The sequence below is a fragment of the Opisthocomus hoazin genome, chromosome 10, assembly GCF_030867145.1.
Source record: "Opisthocomus hoazin isolate bOpiHoa1 chromosome 10, bOpiHoa1.hap1, whole genome shotgun sequence".
Taxonomy (NCBI): domain Eukaryota; kingdom Metazoa; phylum Chordata; class Aves; order Opisthocomiformes; family Opisthocomidae; genus Opisthocomus; species Opisthocomus hoazin.
Window position 1 is genome coordinate 24907871 of NC_134423.1, and position 25489 is coordinate 24933359.

Below are 25489 nucleotides of genomic sequence, written 5' to 3' on the forward strand. Positions count from 1 at the left end.
ATCTAAGCGCAGAATTCACTGCTAGCTCAGTTGGGTACTATAGACTGCTATGATATCGACCAACATCTATTAGACACTTGGATGAGAAATCAGCAATTTTTTTCACGTCACTGGAGCAAGGATTTAAAACCGTGATAGTGCTCTGTAGAAGTGACTGATTAGTGCAATAAACTACATTGCTACGTAAGTCTCTTCCCTTGCTGCTTCTTATTTCTAATGTTATTAAAATAGTTTATGAATGTTCAGCTGCTCTGCACTTTACATCCTCTTCTATGCCATAACTGTTACAAGGAAGACAGAAAAATCATCACTTTTTTAATCTTTGCCTTTTGTTTTTATGTTAATGACCTTTTGTTAGCTAACAGACAATGAATACAGGAAACATTCCTCAAGAAGTAAGTTTTCATTAGTGTTATTACTATTACTGTTGGTAGAAGACACCATGGATCAGAGCTAGAACTGGGAACCAATTGCTGCTTTAGGCAGTGCTCAGTGGGAGCAAGTATCCCTGGAAGAACTGGTACTTCCCTCTCCTTGAAGAGCTGAGTTTAGGAATATTTTGGGAGAAAAAAGGGGGAACATGGGGGACAGAGAAGGAAACTCTACCACAAGAGGTGCTCATGGAAAGAATCCTTGAACTCACACCTTGTTATTGCCTGGTAAAAAAAGAAAAAAAGAAAAAACCACCAAATAACAAAACCAGCATTACATGAAGATGCTGACCTGATTATGGATTGTTATGTGCACATACTTAGAAATAATTTTTCTTCTGTTTTTATTCTATAATAGATATACAGTAGAATATAGCAGCCTTTCTCCAACTACTATTGTAATTATGCCTTAAGTCCTTGTCATTTGTGGCAGACAAAAAACCAAGCAATACAAAAGGTGAATGAGGATCTAGAGTATATTCTTCACTTCCACTTTTTGTCTGTGTTCTGCTTCCTCAGACATAGAAGAGTCCTATGGGATATAATAGAACATATCACCGTTTTATACAAGGACACATTCACTTGTGAAATTCAACAAGCCAATTGTAAAAGGACATGGAAAAGTTGCTCAGCTCAAATCTAAACATAGTATAATTTCTATAGAGTTTTACAGCATAAATCATCACTATTACCATCACAGTAAAATATCATTGCAGGTACCCAAGAGTCCCTATGAGGGTTACGGTATCATTGAGCTAGTGTGTATTCAAACACTGACTTGAGAGTTTTTCAGTAAGCATAGACCCAAGGTGCATCATTACTGGAGCTCTCTTCTCTGCCAATCTCACCCTCTGCTGCCCCCCCAGCTCAAAACTGGGTTATACAACTTCAAAAGCTCTTCAGTTTTTCTGCCCCTTCAAGACTCAGAACTGCTTTGCAGCATCAAAACTGCGCTGCACTTTTTTTTCCTGACTCCCAGCAGTGCTGTCTGTTAGATATCAGAAGAGGTTTTGATTTCTCACTCTGTCATTCCAACATTGACTCAGTTTTCTGTTTTTTGTATTCTTGATGCTTCTGCGGGACATTCAGCTGGATTTATAAATTAGGGTCACAAATTGCTGAAATCTCTGGAACAAAATTTGCCCATGTTATTACCCCAATTGCATGTGCAATCATATGAACCATGTGTGCACAGGTGAACAATTCAACTTCGGCTGGTCCTCTGTAGGTACATTTTGCATAAACAATTTTGAAAACATAAGCTCTCAAATAAAGCTTATTTTTGTGGATAAGCCTCTTTGTCCCATTTCTACAAACACCATTTTCAGTTGCCAGTCTGTTTCTCCAACCCAAGGCCACTACATAGCTCCTCTCCTATCACAGTACTTCGCCAGCTTTTATTATTATATTTGAATGACAGATTCCAAGGAGAGGGGAGGGAAAAGTGAGAGAGAAATATGGAAATAAATAAAAATGTTAAAGAACAACATTAGCCAAAACATAGAGCTAATCGAACACAGGATGTTTTAAAGCAAACTCATGAAAAAGCAGCTTTACACTTGCATAACTAAGCTCCAGATTTTTTCATTCATAGGCTTTAAAAAAGAATTTCTGTGCATATTTCACAAAAATGATGTGTTTTAATACTTAAAATGGACTGAATGGTCATATAAAACGTGAAACTTCACCTGGAACTCCAGGGATGTCCAGTTTTCAGGGGAAAAGAAATATTGCCTGATTTATTACACAGTGTAATATACGAAGGTATATTACAAGAGACAATAACCTCCATTCCCAGGCAATTTCAGCTTTCCAGGTAGTGTGGATATTGCAGTAAAGTATTGGACATTCTTCACTGCATCTATAAAACTGAAGTTTTTACAATTTCATTTTGTGGACTTCTCTTTTCCCATCCTATGAATAACAACCCCAGCTCTCAATCTGTAGCTTCCAACAGGCGAAAAGTTTGATCAGCAGACAATCTTGAGATGGGTAACCAAAACAGCCTGTTTACTGATGACATTAGCTACTCTACAAAATACTAAATGTTGATATCAATATTTGATGCCTACCACAATCAGGTAAGAAGTAAAATCCAAGTGCAGCAGTAATCACAATATTTCTCAGTATACCTTTACCTATGTGGGCAGCTGGGTCAAGATTTGCAGACACCTCCTGCAAATCCCAAGAACGTATAAAGAGACTTCTGATTTTTAATACAGTTCTCCAATTCCTGCATTGATGGTACCGAGGTGTCCTTCACAAAACTTCATCAGGCAGTTGCAGAAGTCATTGCAGCAGGATGCTTTCCCTATCCCAGGATATAATACTGAAGGAGAGCCCACACCTCCATGAAGTGCATCATTTGGCCAGGGTTGAGAGGATGAATCAGGCTGTACGAGAGCCAACACCCCAGCATCCTTTTCATTCTCACCAATCCTAATGCATACGCTGTGCCACTAACGCATCAGATCCTAACAAGGGACCAGCTGCTCCTTGCCTGTCTCTATACAGAGTCTAGCACAGACACAATTGCTATGGGAATAATATACCTCAAAGGGGACCCAAATAAGCATAACAGCAAACAAAAGGGATAATGATAAACAACCAAGCTAACAAGAATAATAATATAATTCAATCATCTCATTAACTTTACTAAAAGCTAGCTCTGTACACTAGTCTCCTGGCTTCTGTAAATGTCTTCAAAGGAGTGCACGCATCTGATTATGAACTCCCATCGTCTGTCAGGAAAATAGACATGAACGTAGAACAAAATGAGTCTTTTCTGAGCCTGAGGAACATCATGTTCATATCCAAAATTCATGTTAACTTGAAACTACAAGGTAGTACCTATCTAAAATGAAATCATTTCCAAGGCTAAAAGTTGAAGAGTTTAGTACTCCAAGACAACAGTATCACTGAGCCTACATCAAGTGATTTTTCTAGTGAAATTCTCAGATGACCTTGGATCACCAGCTTAAATTGGGTATGAAAGAGCCAAGGGAGATGCACTCAACTCATTGGATACTTTTACTATTTCAGAGCTTTACACAGACTGCACATGCTTTTGTAATTGGCAACTGGAAGACTAATGAAACAAGGGACAATACATTAGATCCTTCCAGTTCTTAATATGGCCATTAACTAACGAGTTTTCATGGCCATTTAGAAGACAGACAGTATGGTAATCTCTGTTCTACTGGCAAGTAACAATATGGTACTTTCAAAAGAAACCTGCAAGCAGGAGAATAAGGTCCCAGACTTTTTCTATTGCTGGGTCTTTTTTTGCTCTTTACCAAGGCACACAGACAGCAGTGCAGTTCTCTGGGCAATTTCTCAAAAACTAGCAGTTGTATTGTCTTGTTATTAGGCTGGACACTGGGACAAGCAGCTATAATGCATTAGATCGAGTGTACTCTCTGGCCAAGACTCCTGGAAACACATGGGATATGCTAGATAATAAAAGGAATACAGCAAAGCACCTGAAATTTCAGCTATTCTGCTTCTGGGAAACAAAAGCACCAAGCAATAAAGCCAAACACCAACAGGAGGCTGGTGCCGAGTCCCATAGACAATGATATCACACAGGCTCCGGTTTTAGAGACTCAGCCATACAATAAATTAGGTGAGGGTGTTAGAATAACAGCTGGCTGCTAATTAGTCACAGCCCCCCTCAGCAGGGTATCAACAAAGTGGCAGAGAACATCTAGAGTAAATTAAATTTTAAAAAATCCTACTGCAATCACTCCCCCGACAGACCCTTCCTTCATCTCTCCTCTTGGCTTTTTATTTATTGTAATTACTTTAGTAATAAGATTTGTTTCCTTGTTCTTATATATTACCATGCAGGGCAACAACAACAACAACAAAAAATAATAGCTGGGAAGAGTTATGTAGCTTATTTATCTCCTTGGCTGTTATTGGGCCACTGGGTAGAGAGAGCGATGAGGAGACTGGGGTCTGGGAAAAGCAGTAAATAGAAGAGAAAGCATATTCCTCAGGAGCAGAGACGTATGGGGGCATATTTACGAAGGAGGAAACATTGACAATGAGTGAATAGAGCTAATAACTCAGGGGGCCCAGCAGCTCCAGCTGATAAAGGAAGGAATAAACAATACTGCATTGGAAGCACTGTCAGAAGGGAGAGTCCTGGGGTGGAGCTGTCTCCAGATGGATATTTATCACAGAAGGAGAGCCAAGGATGGTCTGTCATGCCAGCACAGGACAAAAGTCCTTGGCTGAAACTGGGGCACCTCCCACAGCACAGAGAGGTATTCAGAGGCACAGGGTGGAGGGCCAGACCCCACTTCCTGCTCCACCAAACAACAGCTTGCAGAGATGAGAGATGAGGAATGCTGCAGCCCACATTTTATCTCATGCTGTGCACACACTAGCCACATTTGCTATCCTAAGCTCCCAAACCCATAGACCTCTGCTAAGGGTGATCTTGTAAGGCTGTCAAGAGCAGCAAGGCTGCTTGCCTTGAAGACGTGGAGGAGGTCTCCACCCATTTCAAACAAACCCCATATTAGTATAAAACTAAAGCTGGCAGACAGGCACCCCAAATGTTCACGTTGTCCTGCTGAGAAGAGGACCAAGCTGTCTGACAAGCAGCACTCGTTCATGGCCTCTTCTTCACCACCACAGCAAGATCTCTGCCCTCTTAATGGAGTGCAACAGAAGAAACACTGGGGCACCAAAGCAGCAAGTAGCTGGGAAGGCTAACTTTCCCCAAGTAGAGTAGAAGCTATACAGTTCTTCTGCACTTCCCAGAGCCACATACCAAGCTGGTACAGATGTTCCCAGAATGAGAATTTTCATCCCCTTTGAGGTCTTGAGCAAAATTTCAGCGCATACAAATTGCCACCTTATAATGTACAACTCTGAGCACAGCCATTATAAATGAGTAAGGGTTGAATCTTTTACAGCATGCTCTTTTATTCAAGTATATAGTGGCTTCCACATGCATCTACCCAACTACTTTTGGCATGATGGTGCCAATTTAGATACAGAGCTTCTGAAGATAACATGGGGGACGGATTCATACAGTGTCTGCCAAAGAACAGCAGCATGTAAATCCTGTAGCAAATCTCTCTCTCCTAGAGACAAACCCACCTACCGCATTAGTTAATGACAGAATTTGAAAACACGCCTTTCTCAGACTTCCCACGTCTCTGCACTGCCCTTAGAGAAACGCACACATCACTAGATTAGCTAGTCTGGAGAGAGCCTGAGGAGTGTGTTTGCAGAGTGCATGGCATCAATTTAGTTATTCAAGGCTAGATTCCCAGAATTAAACTCCTCTTCAATCCTTTGACCACAAAGAAGCAATAAAGGGAAGGAGGGGGAAGAAAGGAGGGATGTCTGCAGTTGTACAGCTTTGTGTGACATAACCTTAAGATTTAATCCTTGAGGATGCAGTTCTGGATCATAAAGTGACTCATTAACACTAGCCATTAGGCGTTTTTCCTGTCCCTAATCAGTTCTGCCTCTCATTGTCTGGAGAATATGTCTCAATGCAGGAGAGCAAGCATTAATACAGGAGAGAAAAAAAGCCGTCTATACAAACAGTGCGTTTTGGGTATAGAGACAAACGCACCTCTGCTTCTAAGAGTGTCCTTCAGAAAACAAAGGACCAGTTTCCAAAGAATAAGTGGGAGCGCACTCATGTTTTCCCTTTGTATCTTTTGAGAGCATGCAGAGGAAACACGTTCTAGAAGGGATTTTAGTGGACATTTCTATCTCTCCATTTCGGTAACTGTCAAAAGAGATCAAAGCTTTTCTCACTTGGATTTGAGGAGGTAAATGAACAAAGACCCATAAATAAAACAGGATAGAATAAACAGCCTAAACAAAGTGGGAGCAAATATCAATGGAGAAACAAGAAACCTAGCGCCTCACCTGCCTTACCTTTGAGCAGCAGAAAAGCTTACTCAGCCTGTGTTGTGGGAGGGCAGGTGCAGGAGAGAACAGTGTGTTTTTAAACCAGATAAAGAATAATCCATGGCTATAATCCAAAATGCAAATGAGGATTTCCTCTTCCCGACTGCTACTATGGTTACCCCACACTTTTGAAGAAATCATGTAGCTTCCAAAAAATTCATCTTCCTTTACCCAAAAAAGACTCACCAGCTCCCATCTCCACCGATTGGTTCAATTCATTTATAACATGCATCAAGTTCTTTTCATTGAAAAGCTTCTTTGATTCAATAGGAGGGAGGGGAGAGTGACAAAAGGACAGACGGAAGAGAAGAAAGAGGGAACGTTAAAAGGAGTAAAGGAAGAGGAAGAAGGTGGCAACATAGAGTGAGACACGAACTCAGAGAACTGTGATATTGGCCAGTTAGGGAGTTGGGGTTGGAAGAGTATTTCTGAATACACAAAATACATAGATACTCCATGAGCAGTCTGCATGTGAAGTATTTTTTGAACAAAATCATTTCCCAGGAGCTTCCATTTCTTGCTTGATCAATGATCTTTCAAGGCCAATCATTTTTAATTTAATACTTCTGGGAACTGGGGAGAAAAAACCCCCAAACAGGCACGGTTGGCAAGCATCTACTGTTAGCATTTGGCATCATTTATTACTGTTGTTTATGGTGATATAAATTAGGTTATACTAATATAATTAATAACCCTAAATTTAGGTGTAATAAATAGCAATATTTATCTAGAACTGCAGTGTCTAGGGAAGTCTAGCCAAAACCATAAAATGTTGACTACCACGTTGTGGCTGTGAGCACACGCGTGGGAGTGCCAAGTGTGTGTGCATGTAGATGGCTCGCAGGTCTGAGCAGATGCTGGGGAACAGCTGGATGAGCAGGCTGCTGGCAGGAGGATGCGCAGCAGGTGCACACAGAAGAGGGCAGATGAGCACACCACAGGTTTGCATGCAACTGCACAGGTACAGGTGAGCACATGTGCAGCTCTGTGCTCAAATGTGTGGTATTGAGTTTACGTGGAACAGCACGGGCAGCAAACAGTGTTCTGTTTCTTTAGAAAACCCTCTTCTTGTGCTGCTGTAATGAAGGTTTTTACAAGTTCGCTTACTGAACCCTGTTTTCCAGTTTTACATAACTGTGACTATAATTGATCTAGTTTCACGGTACAAAGATTTCACTTGAACAGATGAAATTTTTTCTTAAAGCAATCCAAAAAAGTTTTGCCAAAGGCTACTCTGCACCATTCCACATAAATCTGGAGTTTTCTGAGAACAATATTTTCCATGTTCTACAAGTTAAAAGCAAGCTTAATAGTTAAAACAGTAGTAGGTCTAAATTGAAGAGAAAATGCTCCCAATATGCATACTTCAGTCTTCATTTTGAACTGCTCCAAGTCTCATTCTCCAAGATAGAAAACTCAGCCAAAAGAAGGGGGCAATGACCAAGGTCTCATAGTCCATCGGTAGCAGAGCCAGCAAAACGCACAGGTCTCTCACTCAACCACCACATTTTATATCAGTTTTCCTAATGAAAGTGATACTCTTCTTCATAAATTCATCAACACTTTATAGAGATGTATTCCTTTTAAAGCTTTCCTATTTTACTATGATACAGTTTAAAAAGAGGCTAGAGGAATGGCTGAAGGTAGTGAGCTATAAGACCAAGCAGTTACTTTTGATTCTCACAGAACTAATTGTGCAAAATAAAGTCAGCCTGCAAGTACATTTTCTGATAAATAGTTTAATATGGCTGTCACTTCAGACTGACTTACACTACTGGTTTTGGAAATAGTTTTTTCCTTGTAATTTATATCAAAGGAAACGAAATTAAAACATACAAGTAACCATATCAGGTCAGACCATAGGTCTGCCATATGAGGCAGTATGCCATTGCCAGCAATGTTCAAAAGCCAGTGTCTGGTAGAAACTATAAGATTAACATTCTGAAAAGCAGTGCCTATGATTTAACTTCAAATTTATAGCCATTATCAGATCATCTGAATATTATTTCTCAAACACTACACCTGAGTGTTGTTCTGGATGGAGCAAAGCACTCAGCCACACACAGCAACACAATTGCTCACTGATTGGCTCTGGACTGAAAGAAGTCAAATTAGCTGCAATATTTAGCAGAGATCTATATTTTTATGTGACGACAACCCCGCTCGTACATTCACTCTTGCATCACCACTACCTTCAGTTAGCATCAGTGACAGGGCCGCAAGCCTCTCCATCGCTGACAAACAGGAATGGATTCCCAGAGCACTGACTGAAGTGAACGGGAGGGTGAAGGGCTGCTTCCCAGCCCAGCCACATGCAACCAGAGCATAATCGCGTTATTGCAGTCTTGTCCGTGTTAGAGGAACGTTCTCCACATGTAACTTTCAGCTCACATTAACCAAAGCAAATACAAAGGTCTGGATCGTCTTGTTGCTGCTCCCAAAGTGTGATCGTACGGTACCCTGCTGGGATGAGCACTGGTCCACTGAGCCGGGCCTGCAGCAGAAAGGCAACTGGGGAAGGGGCACAGCTGGGTTGCTGGAAAAAATCCTCTGTAACCACGTGCTGGCATTTGTGTCTGTGACGGGCAGGGAAGCATCGTGCACACCCCAGTACACAGGGCTGGGGAGGATGGAGGGTAAGGCTATTCAAAGAACTACCAACCGAAAAGAATCTAGCTCTTTCTAAATGAAGATAGATACTGAGATATCGAGATGAAAGCAATAGGGGCACTGAAACAGAAGAAATCCTTGTTTCACAGTATAAGATTGCTGGTTACAATATGTAGCTATTCCCAGTGTCCAGCACAGAGCCAAGATACTTGTTGGCCTGGATAGTAGATTTGATGCATTCAGCATGTCCAGTCCCTAAGGGAGGAAGGTGTGAGAGCACAGCAACTTGCTTAAAACTAGAAAAGAACAGCAGGTTGGGATTCTGGCGAGCGAAAGCCAACCACTCTAGCAGTCTGTTTGGGGATGCCTGGTGGGACTTCCACAAAAACAAGTGTGAATCTCAGGGCAAACAAGTCACTTCATGAAACAGGTTGTGAAATGGGTTGTAAAATAGTTTGAGAGATGTAAAAAATATTTAGCAAGTATCTTCTTACAAGTACTATGGTCAGTCCTGGGCTACAGACCAGCTTCCTCAGAAAAGAGTTTTCCTCTTAACGCTGACTTGAAAGATAACAGAGTTTACAAGAGCATTTAAACCTGGACAAGGTGGAACATTAAGTAGCCAGATAGACCTGCACGTGCACATGCAGAGAGCCTGAAAGATATTTGCCTTCTCCAGTGTGCATGGTTATCTCCAGTAGACCACCAGTAGACCCAAAGGCTAGATCAGAAGCACTTCTTTCAGGGTAGAAGGAACCAAATCTACTAAAACAGCACATGAGAAGGAAGATGATGATGATCGGGGCCACAGGAGGCTTCGCAGGATAAAAGTATTTAAATGAAAGCATAAAAGAATGGTTCTTTCCCTTCCCCAGGCCTCACAATCAGTAACAGAGCCACAGTCAGGTCCCTGTTCCCCTGCTCCTCTCCCACATGCAAGGCTTACCAAACTTGCCAGCTCATCACCAGATTTAACTACAGTTTAAGCTCCTCTGCAGCAGGGAAGGTAAAACACCCTCCTGTGTGACACGAGCTCAAGCAGTCTGCTTTATCCAGGTGCCACCGAGAGCCACGTCCTCCCTCCCGAGGGCCCATTCTCTGCTCTGCTCACTCCTGACAGCTGGGGAAAAAAAGGTCAGACATTCCCTCCAGTCCTCCATCTGCTGGAAATTTTAATTAAGTGCAATGAAAGGAAAAAAGAAATGGAGGGGGAAAAAAAGCCACAGACTTTCCCTTTTGCTTCTGCTGTCTGGAAGGATCAAGGAAGCATCTGGTGCCAGCAGAGGCTTCAAATACTCTGGGGCAGTATCCAGCTACTTTGAACGTTCCTCCCAGACTACCGATGCACTCCAGTCCTGGGGAGTGTAGCAGCGCAAAAGCAACAACTGTTCACAGTCAGAGACTAGAGACTGCCAGAAAAGTCCTAGCTGCTCTCTGCTGAACCCCTCGCCCCAAACTGACATGAATTAGTTTAGATCCAAAGTCAAACCAATAGTTGCCCAGCAATGTTTTTCTGTTCCTGTAGCACTTGATCTGCATAGCCTGACCCAAAAGAAGATGGAAAAATGTAGCTGAAGTTGTTACGTTGCTCTGCCCCTTGCTGTGTATTTCAGTGCTTGTCTTCAGCTGATCTTTCAGCTTCAAGATCTGTCATCTCTTCCACTGCAGCCAGACAGGGGACACATTTCTTACCAAAACCTGCCAGACCTTATTGCCAGGTCAAAACACACAACTCACCGGCTACCAGCTGGATGTGATCATAACATTCTGCCCCTGCAGCGGAGACAGGATTGACAGTTACTGACTTATAGACACTCCACAAACACCCAATAAAGTGAGCAAACTCCACTGTCCACAGAGACACTAGAGATTTTTCCAGCGAAGTGCAGGCCTACCTTTTCTTCGTGAGCACTTCAAGCCTTCAAAGGGAATTCCTCTTTCACTGGCTGCATAGCATATTTATTTCATGTTAACTTATTGGGAGTAGAGTTGTACTTTTTCCACTCTTGTACAGGGAGAGAGAAGGTAAGCTAGCGTGGGTGGGCAGGGATCGTAGAGGGCAAAGAACGCATAAAGGAATCGATATTTTCCAAGCTCAGATTCAGTATCTCATAAGAAATACTTGGGAGGGAAGATTGAAAAGGAGGTGGGAGAAGGAGGGAGCTTCACTATATGGAAATATTTCCATTAAAATGTAAAAATTTAATAGATCCTTACTCATCTTCCCCCCCCACCAAGCTATACAAAGCATTAATTAAAGCCAGTTATTCCCAAGCATGTCTGTGTTGCAGGTGAAGCAGCTGTCCCTGTTGCTTTAGCAGAATAGTCAGACCTCTATTTATGAAGAAAGATCCTGTTTCTCTGGCACCTCTAATACTCCATCCAGTCAATTGAGAGATCTTATAGCCACACATAGTACAGAATCACGTACATCTAACAAATACAAGCCAGTATACTGGGCTATATTTCAGATTCACATTTTCTGTACAGGATTGATAACAAGACGAATAAAACACGCGAGAAAAGGAATTTTCCTGACCCATAACACCGACAAGGACACCTGCTAGGTGCACAGGGGTAAAGCCTGCAGACAAACCCAGCAAAACCCCAGAATAAGTCCATGTCACCACTCACCTGCCGTTGATGACTCCGTCAGGATTAAGCATGGGGACAATCTTGAAAATGAAGCATTTCCGCAGGAGATCAGCAATGGGATCACTGCTCACAAGAAACTCCAGGGTCCCCTTCATTACCCAACTGGCATTGCTTTCACCGGGGTGAACACGGGCCATGAGAAACACATAAGGACGATTGCCTGTAAAACAAAGCAAAAAAACCCAAACCTAGACAGGACTTCTTTCTGAATAACACCTTTGCACAAGTGGGTTTTATTCCTTTTTAAATGAGATAACAACACAAGATATATTTTAGGTAAAAGACGTGCCTAAGTAGTCCAGACATTTCCTGAACATGCTATTTGCCAATTGATTCCAGGTTTGGTCCTCAGAACCAGTGTGTGCTAGTTTCATCCCTATCCGTTTTCTTGTTTATTCTATGATACCTTACAGATATTTATGTGTGCCATTAGAGGACATTTTGCATATGGAGATTGCTATCTCTCAAAATGCCACCAGCATACTTTCTGGCAATTCTTGAAAGTTTGATCCTACCAAACTTCACTAAGGTTTAAAAGGCATTTGGAAATTATGTAATTTTCTAAGTTCTTCCTCTACTTTCAGTATTTCACCGTTAACAACTGAGACCTTCCCAAATCTCTAAGTAGCTGTGTCCACCCATAAGGGTGCCAAGAACTATGCAAGCTGTCTGATCTCTGGTAGTAGCCTGTGTCAAAGGTCAGGATCATAACTAATCAAGTTAAACTGTTATAATTAAACACATGAATGTATTAACCAGATAAGCTGCAGAGGCAGAGTAGTCAGAACTAACCATCACTTCATATCCATCCAACAAAGGGTAGAAATAACAAAGCACATAGGTAAACCAGGCTGTTACTTTTGGTGGAAAGACATTTTTCAGTTTTATATAACATAGATGCATACTCTGATTTGCAAAGATAATTTTCAGAAGTTGCAACTAGAAGAGTTCAGCTGTTTCTAGCAATACATTTGTAATGAGAGACATCAACTGTGGGAATCTGGGGTAGGGGACAGGGTTTGGGGGGTTGCTTTTTCAAAAAATATTGTCTTACGAAAGACTCCATTTATAAACTCTACTGAACCTGTTTCAAAGTAGACTTGCAACGTAGCAGAGAAAGTTTCCTTGTTATCATATATTTTGTTTGCTGTTCCTGTGAAAAAGCACCCACATTTTGCCTAGCTATAAGTCTCCAAAATCTCTCAGTATACATATGTTTAGAAAAGATCAAGTTCGACAGTAAAATCTTTTAAGATCCCATCTGTGCTGAGCACACTCCACGGATGGGCCAAGGAAACATGAGAAGGCAGAGGTAGACACTTGCTAGGCACAGAAAACAGAGAAAGCACAAAGCAGTTACCTGTCTTAAAATGATCCTTTTGTGAGCATTCACAATCTTGGGTCATCACAAGTCAACCTGACAGATTTACTTTAGTGGAAATCATTGTCTGTCAGGGCATCACAACGACATCAGAATAGGTTTGTCCCTCTCTATCAGGCTATGTCAGGGCTCAGGCTCTGTTCCCTTGCGTGAAATCGAGGGACCTCAACTGACAGGCTTGGGAGTGGTAACAGGACAGAAAACAAAACCAAACGCATCAGCTGAGTGCCCTTGTAAATAAATGCTGAATTAGCAAGTTATATGCCTTCACCCTTAGCTCCCAAAAATGTCCTTGAATTTCCAAATGCTGTACAAATCATTAATCAATTAACGTGAAACAGGGAGGTAGAATGCCATGTTGAAAAATAAGATGTTATTAAAGAGTTGCCTAGTGATTTGTTTGACAAAGCAAAGGCTGTGTCAGAGCTGAGAATACAGGTGAAATTTCTCATTTCACAGCCAAATAAGGAATAAATGCCAATTCTTCTGATTAACTGTATCATCTGTACAGTTCTGCTTAGTGTGTACATTACAGTACAATTTAGTTACATCTTTCAGGGATGCACTCAGATTTGGAAACAACACTCCCTCCACACTTCCATGCTTTTCCCTTAAGTAGTTGGCGTGCACTAGAAGAGCGATCTGTACTCTAAGCTCAAAGAGCTCAGACAAAGCAATGATATTCCGGTCCGGTAAAACAGCTGAAACTCTGTTTCTCAATAGCTATATAACAGTCTTTTACCATTCTTACACTTACCTTACTGTGAAGTTAGTACATTTTGATCAACGTGTGTACCAAAGTGCCTAAGGCACTTTTGGATTGCAGAAGATTCCTTTAGCTCCTGCAGAACTATTATCTGTTCCGATTTCCCCCCCCCCCCCGAAAATTAGAGTACACAATTTCTATTCTGCTGCAGCTAGTTGTGCATTACAGTCTACATTAGTAGACTTTAGTTTACATTAGTAGACTTCAAAACAGCAACATGCAAGAATTAGCTTTCACAAAGAGATCAGCTGCATTTTGCCATTTCCCAACGTTTTCTTCTTTCTCCCACCACCATGATTTAGTGCTGTTTTGCAGGCTCGTTGCTGAGCTAAACTTGTGGGACTGTGCTGCTGTAGCTGAGAATGAGGCTCTTGAGAACTCCTAATGGACAACAGCTGTAAACAGCACAAAGCAAAATAAAATGTGTTCCCTTTTGCAATTGATGAATACAGCTTTAACAACTCTTATCTCTTCTGTATATTGGGAGAGTACACAGCATCTCAATTGAGAGGTTCTTTCCTCAGTCAAAATAAGAAAGAAGAAGCTCTAACAAGGGCTTTTTCATCTCAGAAACTGGGGAAAGTTTGCCCTAATTCTGCTAATTGCAAATAGCAGGGGACTGGCAGACACCTGAGTTCAGTTCTTCCTCTCAAGGCTGATCAAAGTCAAGTTTGTCTTTCTTAAATTCAATGTCAGAAAAGCTTCTGGAGTTTCCAGATCTTAAAACCCAGGAACAGGGAGGTGGGGGAAAAGACCAGACAGACATCTTCTGTGTTGTTTCCCTGTGGGCAACAATGGAGGGGCTCATAGCCTGTAGGTCCAACCGAGGAAATCTCTCTACGCCACCCTTCTTCAAAAAATCCCCTCCTGACATCTGCAGCTCTGACATCCCACCCACAAGAGAGTCATAACAAAGGTACGCACCAGCAAGGAAACCGCAGATCTTGTTAACTGCCTGTTCCCTTCACGGAAGCCATCACAGCCAAATCCCATATCCAAACACTGCGGTCCCCCAGACTGCACCCAGCATGATGACTAATGAAGCTGCAAATAGAGCAAAGAGCTGACATGGCCATAAAACTTGCTATCCTTGAAACACCTGGGAAACAAAGATTTAACTGTGTGGCAGGCAGGAGTCACTCAATCCTATGCTTCACAACATATCCAGTTGCTTATCTGCCTTGAAATTATTGTGACAACTGCAATAAACATAAGAGCTCATAGAAATAGTGGGCAGCAGCACTGGCCAGCTGTCCTCGGCACTCCAACTGGCACCCACCGGTCAAGACTTCTGCACTCAGTTCAGCTGCTTCACTTCATTCCTTGCTTCCAACACCCCCATGAATGCAGTCCTGACCAGACCACCTCAGTACTACCCAGCTTAGCTTACTGGTTTACACTGGTGCCCCAGCTGCACTTCTCTCTGTGCCATTTCAGAACCCATTGTACTACCTCCTGTGCCCTACGAAACCTATCTTCAGGACACATAACCACAGTTTCTCTCACAGACATCCTTCCAGGCCCAGAACTGAGCTTAAGTCTTCAAAATCCTCAGACCAGCACTTAGGCAGATCCTCCACAAGTTCTGGGGAAGCTGCCAGAAAGCTCAGGTTAGCCATTTATCTCTGCAAAGCCCACATGACACATAACCTTCTCTGGGAATGTAAATAATAAAAAGAGAAAGCAGAGAAACCTTTTCATGCTACATAAAGCCTTATCCAACAGATCATGTCTCGTTACACTGTGTTACTTTTCGACATGCCCAGAATATAACGTGGCACCAACAATACCTGAGGTGAGAGATTAAAGCATCACTGACTCCTCTTACAAATCTTTGAGCAAAACCTCTTTGAGTAATAATCCTACTAATGTATCACCTACTTCCCATCTCCCCTTCTCTTCACTCATTTTGACTGTGGATATATGCATAAAAATAAGAGCTTTGTTCTTCCAGTACTGCTAACTTGCTGCTTAATCCCCTGCCTGTTATAAGGATCCTCCCCTGGTCATGTCACCACCAAGGTTCACTAAGAGGTGACTTTTATGTCACTAATTGTGACATCGGCTGGGGAAAGAGCAGCCTGAAAGAAATGAACAAAACCCCATTAACACAGCAGTGTCCCTCATCAAGCGGAGCACAGAAAGGAAATGAAATGCAGTTCCAGATGCCCTGACCTGGGCTGATGTTCTAAATTATTTCAAGCTGAGATTTGAGCCATGCCATTTGTAAAGGCACAGGGCATTGAAACAACACAGGGCTAGGATTTTATAAGGAGTCAAAGGGAATTAAATACACAGCATGTGAGAAATTCAACCCAGATCCAGGTCTTGACTGGAACATTTCTGGCTGTGCTTCTGCATACCTCTCTTCCCTTTACCCCAAGCCCAGAGCCATTAAGACACAGAATTATTTTTTTTCCCCCTTATGCTTGAATAAAGCATGACTTTATCATGAGCGTTACACAAATCAGAGGGTAAAGTTTACCCCAGGACACAGCGGACAGAAACCAAGAGATCTAAACTCTCCCTTACCACTTAATTGGCTGTGGCCACTACAGGGTATTCTCAGAGTCAAATGATGGGTAAACAGGAGCACCATCACGCAGCTCTTCCACTCCCATCACAGCTGCATCCTGTCCTGGATACATCTGATATGCCCAAGGCTGCATAGTTATGCAAAGCCAGAGAGAAGACAGGATATGGTGTGATGTACAATGAATATATTAAAGTATGTTTGTAAAAAGCATCAGATATTGAGATGACAGAAAACACAAGACTGATCTGAGGCAGAATCTGTCAGACACTTTACTCCCCTCCTAAAACTTTTCCACTAGTTGTCAGTCTTTCAGGTGCCTTATGACAGAATAATTCTTTCCTCCCCATCTCCCCCCACCCCAACATTGCTGTCTCCTTGCTGACCCTGCTTTTGGCTAAATGCTCCGAAAGCAGACATATCTTAGGAGAGAGGCAAAATACACAGGCTGGCAGGACCAGCTGTTGTTTTCCAGAATTATCAAAGAGCTGCTCATTTCTTAAATAGGTCTATATTACGTGTATTATTACTGTTACCTATGGCAAAGAAGCAAACATTACAAATTGCCTCAGCTGGCTGTTCTCTACCTTCATAGCTTGGTGGGGGATTTTCAGGCTCCAAGTTGCTTGGCAACCTCCTTTTGTGCATGTCTTTTATGAATTCATTCACCTCTGAATCAGAGATGATCAGGGAGCTGAATATGGGTACAGACTGCCCAGCCTTGGTACAGACTGACATCCTACTACTCCTGGTTTTTAACGCCAGAAAATTGGTAAGCAAGTCATCAAGCCTGTTTTGAGGCAGGCTTCAAAATTCCAAGCTCTGAAGGTAGCAGGAACCACTACCATTATTTAGCATGACCTTCTGTACAACTGAAGCCAAAGGAAACCCACATGAACTAATTCCTGTTCGAATCTAAGCGTACCTCTTGCAAAAGACTGGGGAACAACCAAATCTTATTTTCAGAACTTGCACCCATGGAAAACCTACTTTAACCCTTCACAAATTGTTTCAGCTGATAACCAACATCCGCATCTTAAGCATGTGCAGTGGTTTAACCCAGCAGCTGACAACTAAGCATCAGACAGCCACTCACTCACTCCCCTTTCCCCCGCAGTGTGATGGGAAGGAGAATGGACAAAAAGTTGTGGGTTAAGAGAAAGACAGTTTAATAAGACAACAAAGAAAATAATAATAATAATGAATATGCAAAAGAAGCGATAGATAGTACAATTTTTCTCACTGCCCGACAACTCATTGTGCAGCCAGTCCCTGAGCAGTGATCGTGGAACTTGCAGATTTCACGGAAAAAAGTTTGAACTCATGGAAAAAGTTCCTGCTCCATGGCCAATCCCCTTTTATGTACTAAGCATGACATCTACGATATGGAATATTTCTACTGGCCAGCTTGGGTTAGCTGCCTGGCTGTGCTCCCTCCCAGCTCCCGCACACCTGCTTGATAGCTGAACCTGGGAAAGTGAAAAAAGTCCTTGATTTCTTAGCAACAACTAAAAACATCCGTGTGTTATCAACATTCTTCCCATGCTAAATTCAAAACACAGCAGCTACTGGGAAGAAAATTAACTATCCCAGCTGAAACCAGGACAGTGTGCGCACCTGAATTAGCCTAGCTGAAATTTCCACCTATTGCATTACGATATATTTTTTGATATGCCAAGTCAACCTTCACTGGCATATCTTATCTCACTCTTCACACCCTCTGAGCTGCTTGCATAACATCAAGCTTCAAAACAGAAACCACGTAGCTGTTACAGTGCAGCTACCTTATTAGACCAGTGACAAGCAAGTTACCTTGCATTTACCTCCTCCCAGAGCCCTGTCACTAAGCAGAGGAGCTCCTTTCCCTGGACCACCTCCCACAGGTGTGCTCAGTGCTGCTGGCCGGTACTGCCGTCAGAGCAGGGCAGCCTGGGCAGCAGCATGTTCCCATCACAGCTCTGTCTGAGAAGATGTGTCAGTCACGGTGGGTGCAGAGTTCAGAGAGGATGGGTGGATACCATCACTCCCTCGTTGAGCCAGCAGAGCTACAGAGCCCTTCCTACACCAGCTGCTCTGCAAACTGCTGTGCAAAACCATGTTTGCCTGCTCTGCTTGCTAGTCCTCCCCAGGATTTCTTTTACAGGTGTTGGTGCTTGGGCCACCACTGCTCCTGGCCCCATCCAGGTCTCCTCAGCCACTGTTACATGAGCTGTGGGCTCCCAGCAGGTCTCTCAGCTCCCCTGAGATTCCCTCAGTTCAGGAAATCCCCCTGCACCCTGCGCTGGAGCACTCGGCTGCGGATTGTGCCAGCACCAGTGCTGCTGGCCTCAGCAACTGAGGGCCAGTGTTGGTTGCACCACCTGTAAATCTCCCACCATCGCTCCTGGCCCTGCCCAGGTCTCATTAGCCACTGTCACAGGGGCTGCAGGGTCCTGGTGGGTCTCACCACTCCTCTTAGACAGATTCCAAGGGAATAAAAATCAAGATGGGGACCAGGTGGTTAGGAAGAAGTACTGCCAAGAAGGATCAGGGGATTACAGCAGATGAGTTAACGATGCAAAGCAGTTCCAAAAATGGCAGCTCTCCTGGGATGTACTAACAGGCAACATCACAGCTAAGATGAGGAATGTTGTTACTTCGCTCTGCTCAACCCAATGAACAAAACCAACTAGCTGGAGTGCTGTGCCCATTGCTGGCCACCACAGGTTAAAAACGAATTCGATGAAAACTGGACAAGAGGTCATCAAGAATGATTAAAGGTTCAGAAGTCATAACTTATGAAGAAAAATTGGAGAAAACGGGTTTTAAACTCAGAAAGTAAAGATGAACAGCGAGGAAGGAGATAATCTTTAAATTGCAAAAGGCTGCTATAAAAAAAGATAGCAATCAGTTGTTCTCACTGTCCACTGGGAATAGGCTGCATAAAAAGAAATGCAAGTTATTGTCTATCAGCTAAGCCAACCTGTAGTGACTTGACTACCTTCACTGACGTGTCTGCATACCTGCGCTACCTTCTGCTGGGTCCTTTTTCAGAAAGTCACTCCAGTACAGTGCCGGTCCAAGGCCTATAGCCACACAGGTCATTCTAGCTATCACTTTAGAACCTGGGTCAAAGATTCACATCCAGTCCTTTGGAATTACCTCTGTGTTCTACAAGCTGCTGGAACTGCTGTTCCAGTCCACAGGGTACCTCAGCCATCATCTTTGATCTCTTTGATGCAAGGTGTCTGCTTACTACTTAATGTCATCCACTTTAAAATATGTTAAATATTAGCCGCTAATTAGTGACTAACCAGGAATACTTCATCATCATGATGTTTTGACACCATTTGGGCTTCTTCCCACACACAGAACAGAAATATTTATGGAAAGTTATGTCTTGCCTGCTTAGTTAGTGACAGTCCTACCACTTTAAGACTGGAGTTACCAGGATTCCTTTCATTAGTAATTATCTTCCAAAGCCCCTCTATTATCCCCAAGTCTACCAGTTCCGAGCTTCTGTATATGCACCCTTTGGAAGGGGTGAGAAGCAAACACTAAGATCAGCTCCAAGAGTCATCCCAACAGAGTATCGAGCTAGCCGATGTGGGGCTCTCCAGATTGTCTGGCAAATGCAGGCAAGGATCTATCATCCCCTGCTTCAATAACACACACGTTACAGCCTGAATTAGTTCTATGGCAGCAGGCAATTTCAGATACTCAAGTATTTTGTACTGTCATGGCCTGAGCATCAATCCATATGTTTTTCAGCCAGCATGGGAAAAATATAGATTGCCTTGCAGAGACACAAGACCTCCGGGACACGGCAAGTTAAAAAAAAAAAAGTGACTCTCTCACCTTCTGTTTTTTTCTATGAAGATAACATGGGCCCAAGAGAACCACCAGTCAGTGGATGCTCAGAAGACTGAAATACACTGGAGCAGAGATCCATCAACAGACTGTACAGTGCTCACATTCAATATAATTAGAGAAGTGACAGCATTGCCCTAAACTGTCCCATGCCTAAAAGAAGGTGGAGGCAAGAGATAAGCGTAGCAGAGACCTGCAGGATAACTGCTGTACAGGCAGAGTGCAGAGATCCACAGAGCTACGAAATCCACAGGCTCTTTTCCAGCAGAAGGATTTCATCTGAAATGAAATCAGGCAGCAGAAGAGGACTGAAAAAGCTTCCACTGTCATAAAAATATCTCCCTGGGTAATCCACAGTGATGGAAAAAGGAAACTCTGATAATTTATGTGACAGTTTAATGGGATTTTGGTGGCACATGATACTTTAAAAAGAATTTGCCCAAATAGGACAGACAGGATTTTAATAAGGCTTCAGCTCCAAAACAGCAGTATTTTCACCCCTCGCTTCTACATTTCATTCTATATATCCACCACTCACTCACAGCCCATCTCTCTCATTTGCAAGGCACATTTCAACACTGTAAGAGCAACAGCTCTGCACTTTGTAGTTACAACCCCAGAGACCTCTGAGTATCTGATCCCTAAAGGGATCAAGCTGACTTTGCACCTAGAGGGCAGAGCACCACTGAGCTGAGAATTCTGAGGCACGAGCTGCCCTCCCGCCACGTCCCCAGCTCTGCGGATGGCATTATTAGCTTCTCTCAGAAATGAAGGGTAGCAGATGGACAGTCTGTAGCAGGAGTCGCTTGCAGAGGGGATGCCCCCAGAACACACTCCAGGAGTAAACGGCTTTCACACTGTGAGTAATGCCTCAACCCATGTCTTCTGCTTACAAGAGATACAGCCTTTACCCCAGTGAAATACCCCATGGCCTTCACTGCCATCACTTTGAGAACAGGCGTAGCAGCCAGAGGAATCGCTTAGAGTACTAAACTAGGGTGAAGCCAGGGTTAATGGGATGAAACTTCACAAAGGAACACTTAGGCTGAATATCAGCAAGTTATATTGAAGAGTCTTCCCTGTGGAGAGGTAGAAGCTAACATTAAAACCACATTGCCCAGAGCACAAGAAGCCATTCTGTACACAACTATCTTGCAGTAGCTAGGGACAGAAATAACCCAATAGGCATTTGTTTTCTTTGATGATTTCAATGGATCCGGTTCTGAAGCCTTTATATTTCTGGAAAATCTCCCTCTCGAAATCTAGGTAGGAGAAGAATGGTAAAAAGCTCTGCAAAGATCTCAATATTTCGCCCAGTCTTTCTATGACCACAGAAGGCCAAGATCAAATTAGGACCTGCACTGGGGCCTGCTAGCCCCAAAATGGGCTTGGAAAGTGGAGCACCTGTCAGTGTTTCTTTCCCCACTGGGAATAACAACCCAGTTTAACAGGAAAATAAGTTATCTGTTGTGTAGACTTCAGGCAGTTCTGCTCTACAAAAGACAAATTCTATAGTAAAGAGCTTTTTGCCCATAAACTGTCTACACAGAACAGAATTTTAAAACCCACCTAATGCCACCTACAGCATAAAGCAATGTTTATTCTTCAACATGCGTTGTGCCTTTAAGAGGCACAGATCCATCGCTACTTCTGACTTGAGGTCTTCCTCGGGGAATGACTTGTAAGAAATAAAATATATTAAAAGGAAGTGCAATCACAGCCTCTCACTATCAAAGGGATAAAATATCAATTTTTGTCACGATAAAAAGCATCACAGATTGGCTCTGATGGGAAAAATTAAATTCTCGGTCTTCTCTTGATTTGATATTTTATCACTCCATTGCTTCAGAAATATCCTGGCAGGGAATGCTTCTTAAAAATATTCTCCTGTATTTCTCCTTCAGTAAGCAAGCTATGAGAGTTTTAACTTGTGTGTTTTGTTACATGGGAAAAAAGCTCAGAGAAAAATGAAAGAAAATGGAAAGAAAACAGACAAGTGTAAAAAAGGCATCTTCTAAAATTTCATCGTGTCAATAGCTTCCCAGTAAAGGACCTTCTGCAAGTTCACATCATTTATGGCATCTCTAAACTGACTCTTACATCATTGCTGTTCAAGTCTATCCTAAATTTTAGAACTGAGTTGCCCAGAGCTGATCCCAGAGGAAATTCTCACTTTCCACAGACAAGAGGTTGAGAAGGTAGAACTATCTCCCAGGTTTGAATAATGAATCTCTTCTCGATGGCAAGTGTTTAGATGAACATCCCAAACAACTAAGCAAGAGAACGCAAATAAAGTAGCAACATAAAAGATCTTTGTCTTGTGCAGCACATTTTTCATCTTCTAGACTATGTGACATGTTGTGTAACAGATAAAGCAAAGTTTGACTAAACTGGAAGTATTTAGAACCAGAATGATGATTTTTATCCTACTGTCCACCCCTGAATGGTACAGCTTCCTGCCTACTTGAGTTTTGACAAGAAGTCTACTTCTACGAATAAAATTTTATCTTGATAAAGACCAAAGGGGAAAGCACTTCCACTTTATGTCTAAAACATGATAAATGGAAGTTGTTTTTGTTTTCTCCCCTGAAATGTGTAGAAAAACTCATACCAGTAGCAAATTGAGTAGTAGGGGCCTGTCCTAATCTCTGTTCTCTTACTGCCCTCCAGCACCCCAGAAAGAAGAGAATTTTAATCAGAGGTTTGAATACAAGGTGTTAAGAGCTCACATTAGTTGTTTAGGCCATAAGAGGAACATGAGTTTTCCAAGAAAGATAACAGAGATGAACCTTTAGGTTCATAAGCAAGTTCATATTATTTTCAAGCAGTTCTACTATTGAAATACCCTAAGGATGAAGAAGGAATCAGGATCATACAGCACAATCAGAATCACAGAATACTTGACAGAAAGATAGGTGAAACAAACTTTGTCACTACATCGAACAGATAACACGCAGAAATTTCAAACAGTGTGTGGAAGACACTAAACAGTCACTGTCTAAGGTCAGAAAGAAGTTCTTCCCTTCAGATGCCATGAAGTGATATCTAATGAATCATGTCTTCCTACATCAATCATGACAGGGATCGGAAAGTCAAGCTAGGAAGACTACTAGTCTGTTTGAGGAAGTCTATTTCTTCTGAGGAAACAAGATGGTAGGAAGGATAAGGAAAGGAAAAATGTTCTTTTTTCCCCCCCCACAAGTTGCTACAAAGCATAGAAAAAAGTACTCACGAGTAAAGGAGTCAGGCTGCAAAACAGTCTTGGCAGTCCCAGAAGGAACATAAGTGGAAGATGTGATGTCTTTCCTCACCACTCCATGTATTATTGCAAAAGTGGGAATTTTCACACAAGAGAAGACTTTGTTCTTTATCTCATAGTTTTCTAAGTGATATTCAATTTATTTAAAAAAAAAAAAAAAATCTTCTCCAGAAGGTTTTTTTGGCAAATAATTTAACAGTATGAGTCATGGTTGCTGATCAGTTTGAATTTCTCATGGGTAGTACACAGACTAGCTTCATGAAGCTGCTTCTGGGACATATTTCCTCAACCCCAGTGCTTTCCCACATTCTCAGCCCAACATTTCCCCGGCAGAACTTTGAACTTCTCCAATTGATGCTGCCACAGAATCCTTCCTTTGTTGCTCAGCCACTCTTTACAGCCTGTACAATCCACAGCATGAGCTCCCCTCTCTCACTTGCCATAAGAAGCACTCATATCAAAACCATTATATTTCAGAGCATTCACTACCACTTCATCTTCTGCTCTGCAAACTCTCAGAATGCTTTTAAAAGAAACACTTACTTAAATAAAAGAAAATCCCTGTAAATCATGGTCATGACAGGCTAATGGCTAGCATTTCAAAGATGATTTATCTTCCTCCTATATCTAACAAAGCTTCTTATGCTAATACCTTGTTTTCAAAATATGAAGAGACGGCTAACTGATGTTTTCTAACTGCAAGAGTACACAAGTAATGAAAAACACCTTACATAAAAAAGTAACCTTCACCTGCCATCTAACATCCCCATCAGCTCTCAAAATCAAAAGATCTCCATAAATTATTTTTGGTTTCTGTATTATTTAGTGCAATTCCTTCATGGATGAAGAAACCAACTATTCAGTCTCACTGCCTGTTTGTAATCCAAATTCATCTTAGAGTTTGCATGCATTAGCTGCATGCTTTAATTGGATTTATTTTATTTGATTTCTGTCTGTTAAAATACATTTGAGGCAGGTTAGATGGCCTCGCAGGGAGCATCTCACCAGCAGTACCCTTTGTGCAAACAGCAATTATTTCATCTGGACTGAGCCTAATTTCAAGTCACACCTTGATAGGCTTACAAATAAGGTCATGATATCTGCATTGCAAGTGCTTTCCCAACTGGTGGGAAAGACCTTTGACAAGCCAGAAGGTAGGTCATGGGAGTGTTCTGATTAAAAGGGTACGATATAGGCTATGAAATGAAGCAGAAAGTCATCACTTACAAACAGGAGCATTGTTTCAAGTCTATCTACAGGCATTCTGCATAGCTTGCAGGCCCATCACCTATGTCAGCACAGAGACTGTATGTCGCTACATTTTTATTACTCAGTCACGGTTAGTCAGTGCTAAACACAGGGAGAATACGGATAGTGGGGCCACCATAGCCACTGAGACTCCAGAGTCCCGCATCTGTCTCTTGCTTATTCTTTCACCTCTGGCCAGTTGCTCTTTGTGAAGAACAAATCCCCCGTGTCAAGTTGTGTTTCATGGTGACCCTCTAGCCGTTGTTTTTGTGCGCTTTCAAAAGATTTGACAAAACTGTCACAGAAGGAGTTTGGAAGCCGTGACAGACACGATATGACCCAACTCATAAAACATAACTAAACATCTTGGCCTGCCAGAGGCCAGGATTTACAGGACTGCATTTCAAGAACAGCCTTTAACACCTGCTCTACTAAATGCGCTTTACTACTCTGTTGCAGTACAAATTCCCAAGCTGTGTTAGGGTGACCTGCAACACTCTGGAGTGACAAAACAGCTGAGACACTAATCTTGTGAAAGCCTGCCCTGTGCACTGCTGGTCAGGAAGGGGAAGGAATGAACTCAGCTCTGGCTGCACATTTTACACCGGGCTACAGGGGCAGGGAGCACCACAAAAAATGAAAAAACATCATTTTTCAGATATTTCTCCAGCATAGCAAGCACAAAGCAAAAACCAAGTCACAGATAGTTTATGTTATGTTATTCACTACAGCCTCATTTTTACAATAAAAGCCTCCCTGTGTTTGTATTTCCAGCAGGTGCAAGCTGACTGACAAGGAATTTAAGGACTCCCTG

General features: G+C 42.3%; 1 protein-coding gene across 1 annotated transcript in view; it reads right to left on the minus strand.

Moving 5' to 3' along the window:
* AGBL1 (AGBL carboxypeptidase 1) overlaps positions 1–25489 on the minus strand; it is a 282923-nt gene that overhangs the window by 162174 nt on the left and 95260 nt on the right. Inside the window, 1 exon segment of the mRNA XM_075431306.1 lies at positions 11619–11799. Within this exon segment, the coding sequence (XP_075287421.1) occupies positions 11619–11799 (181 nt within the window).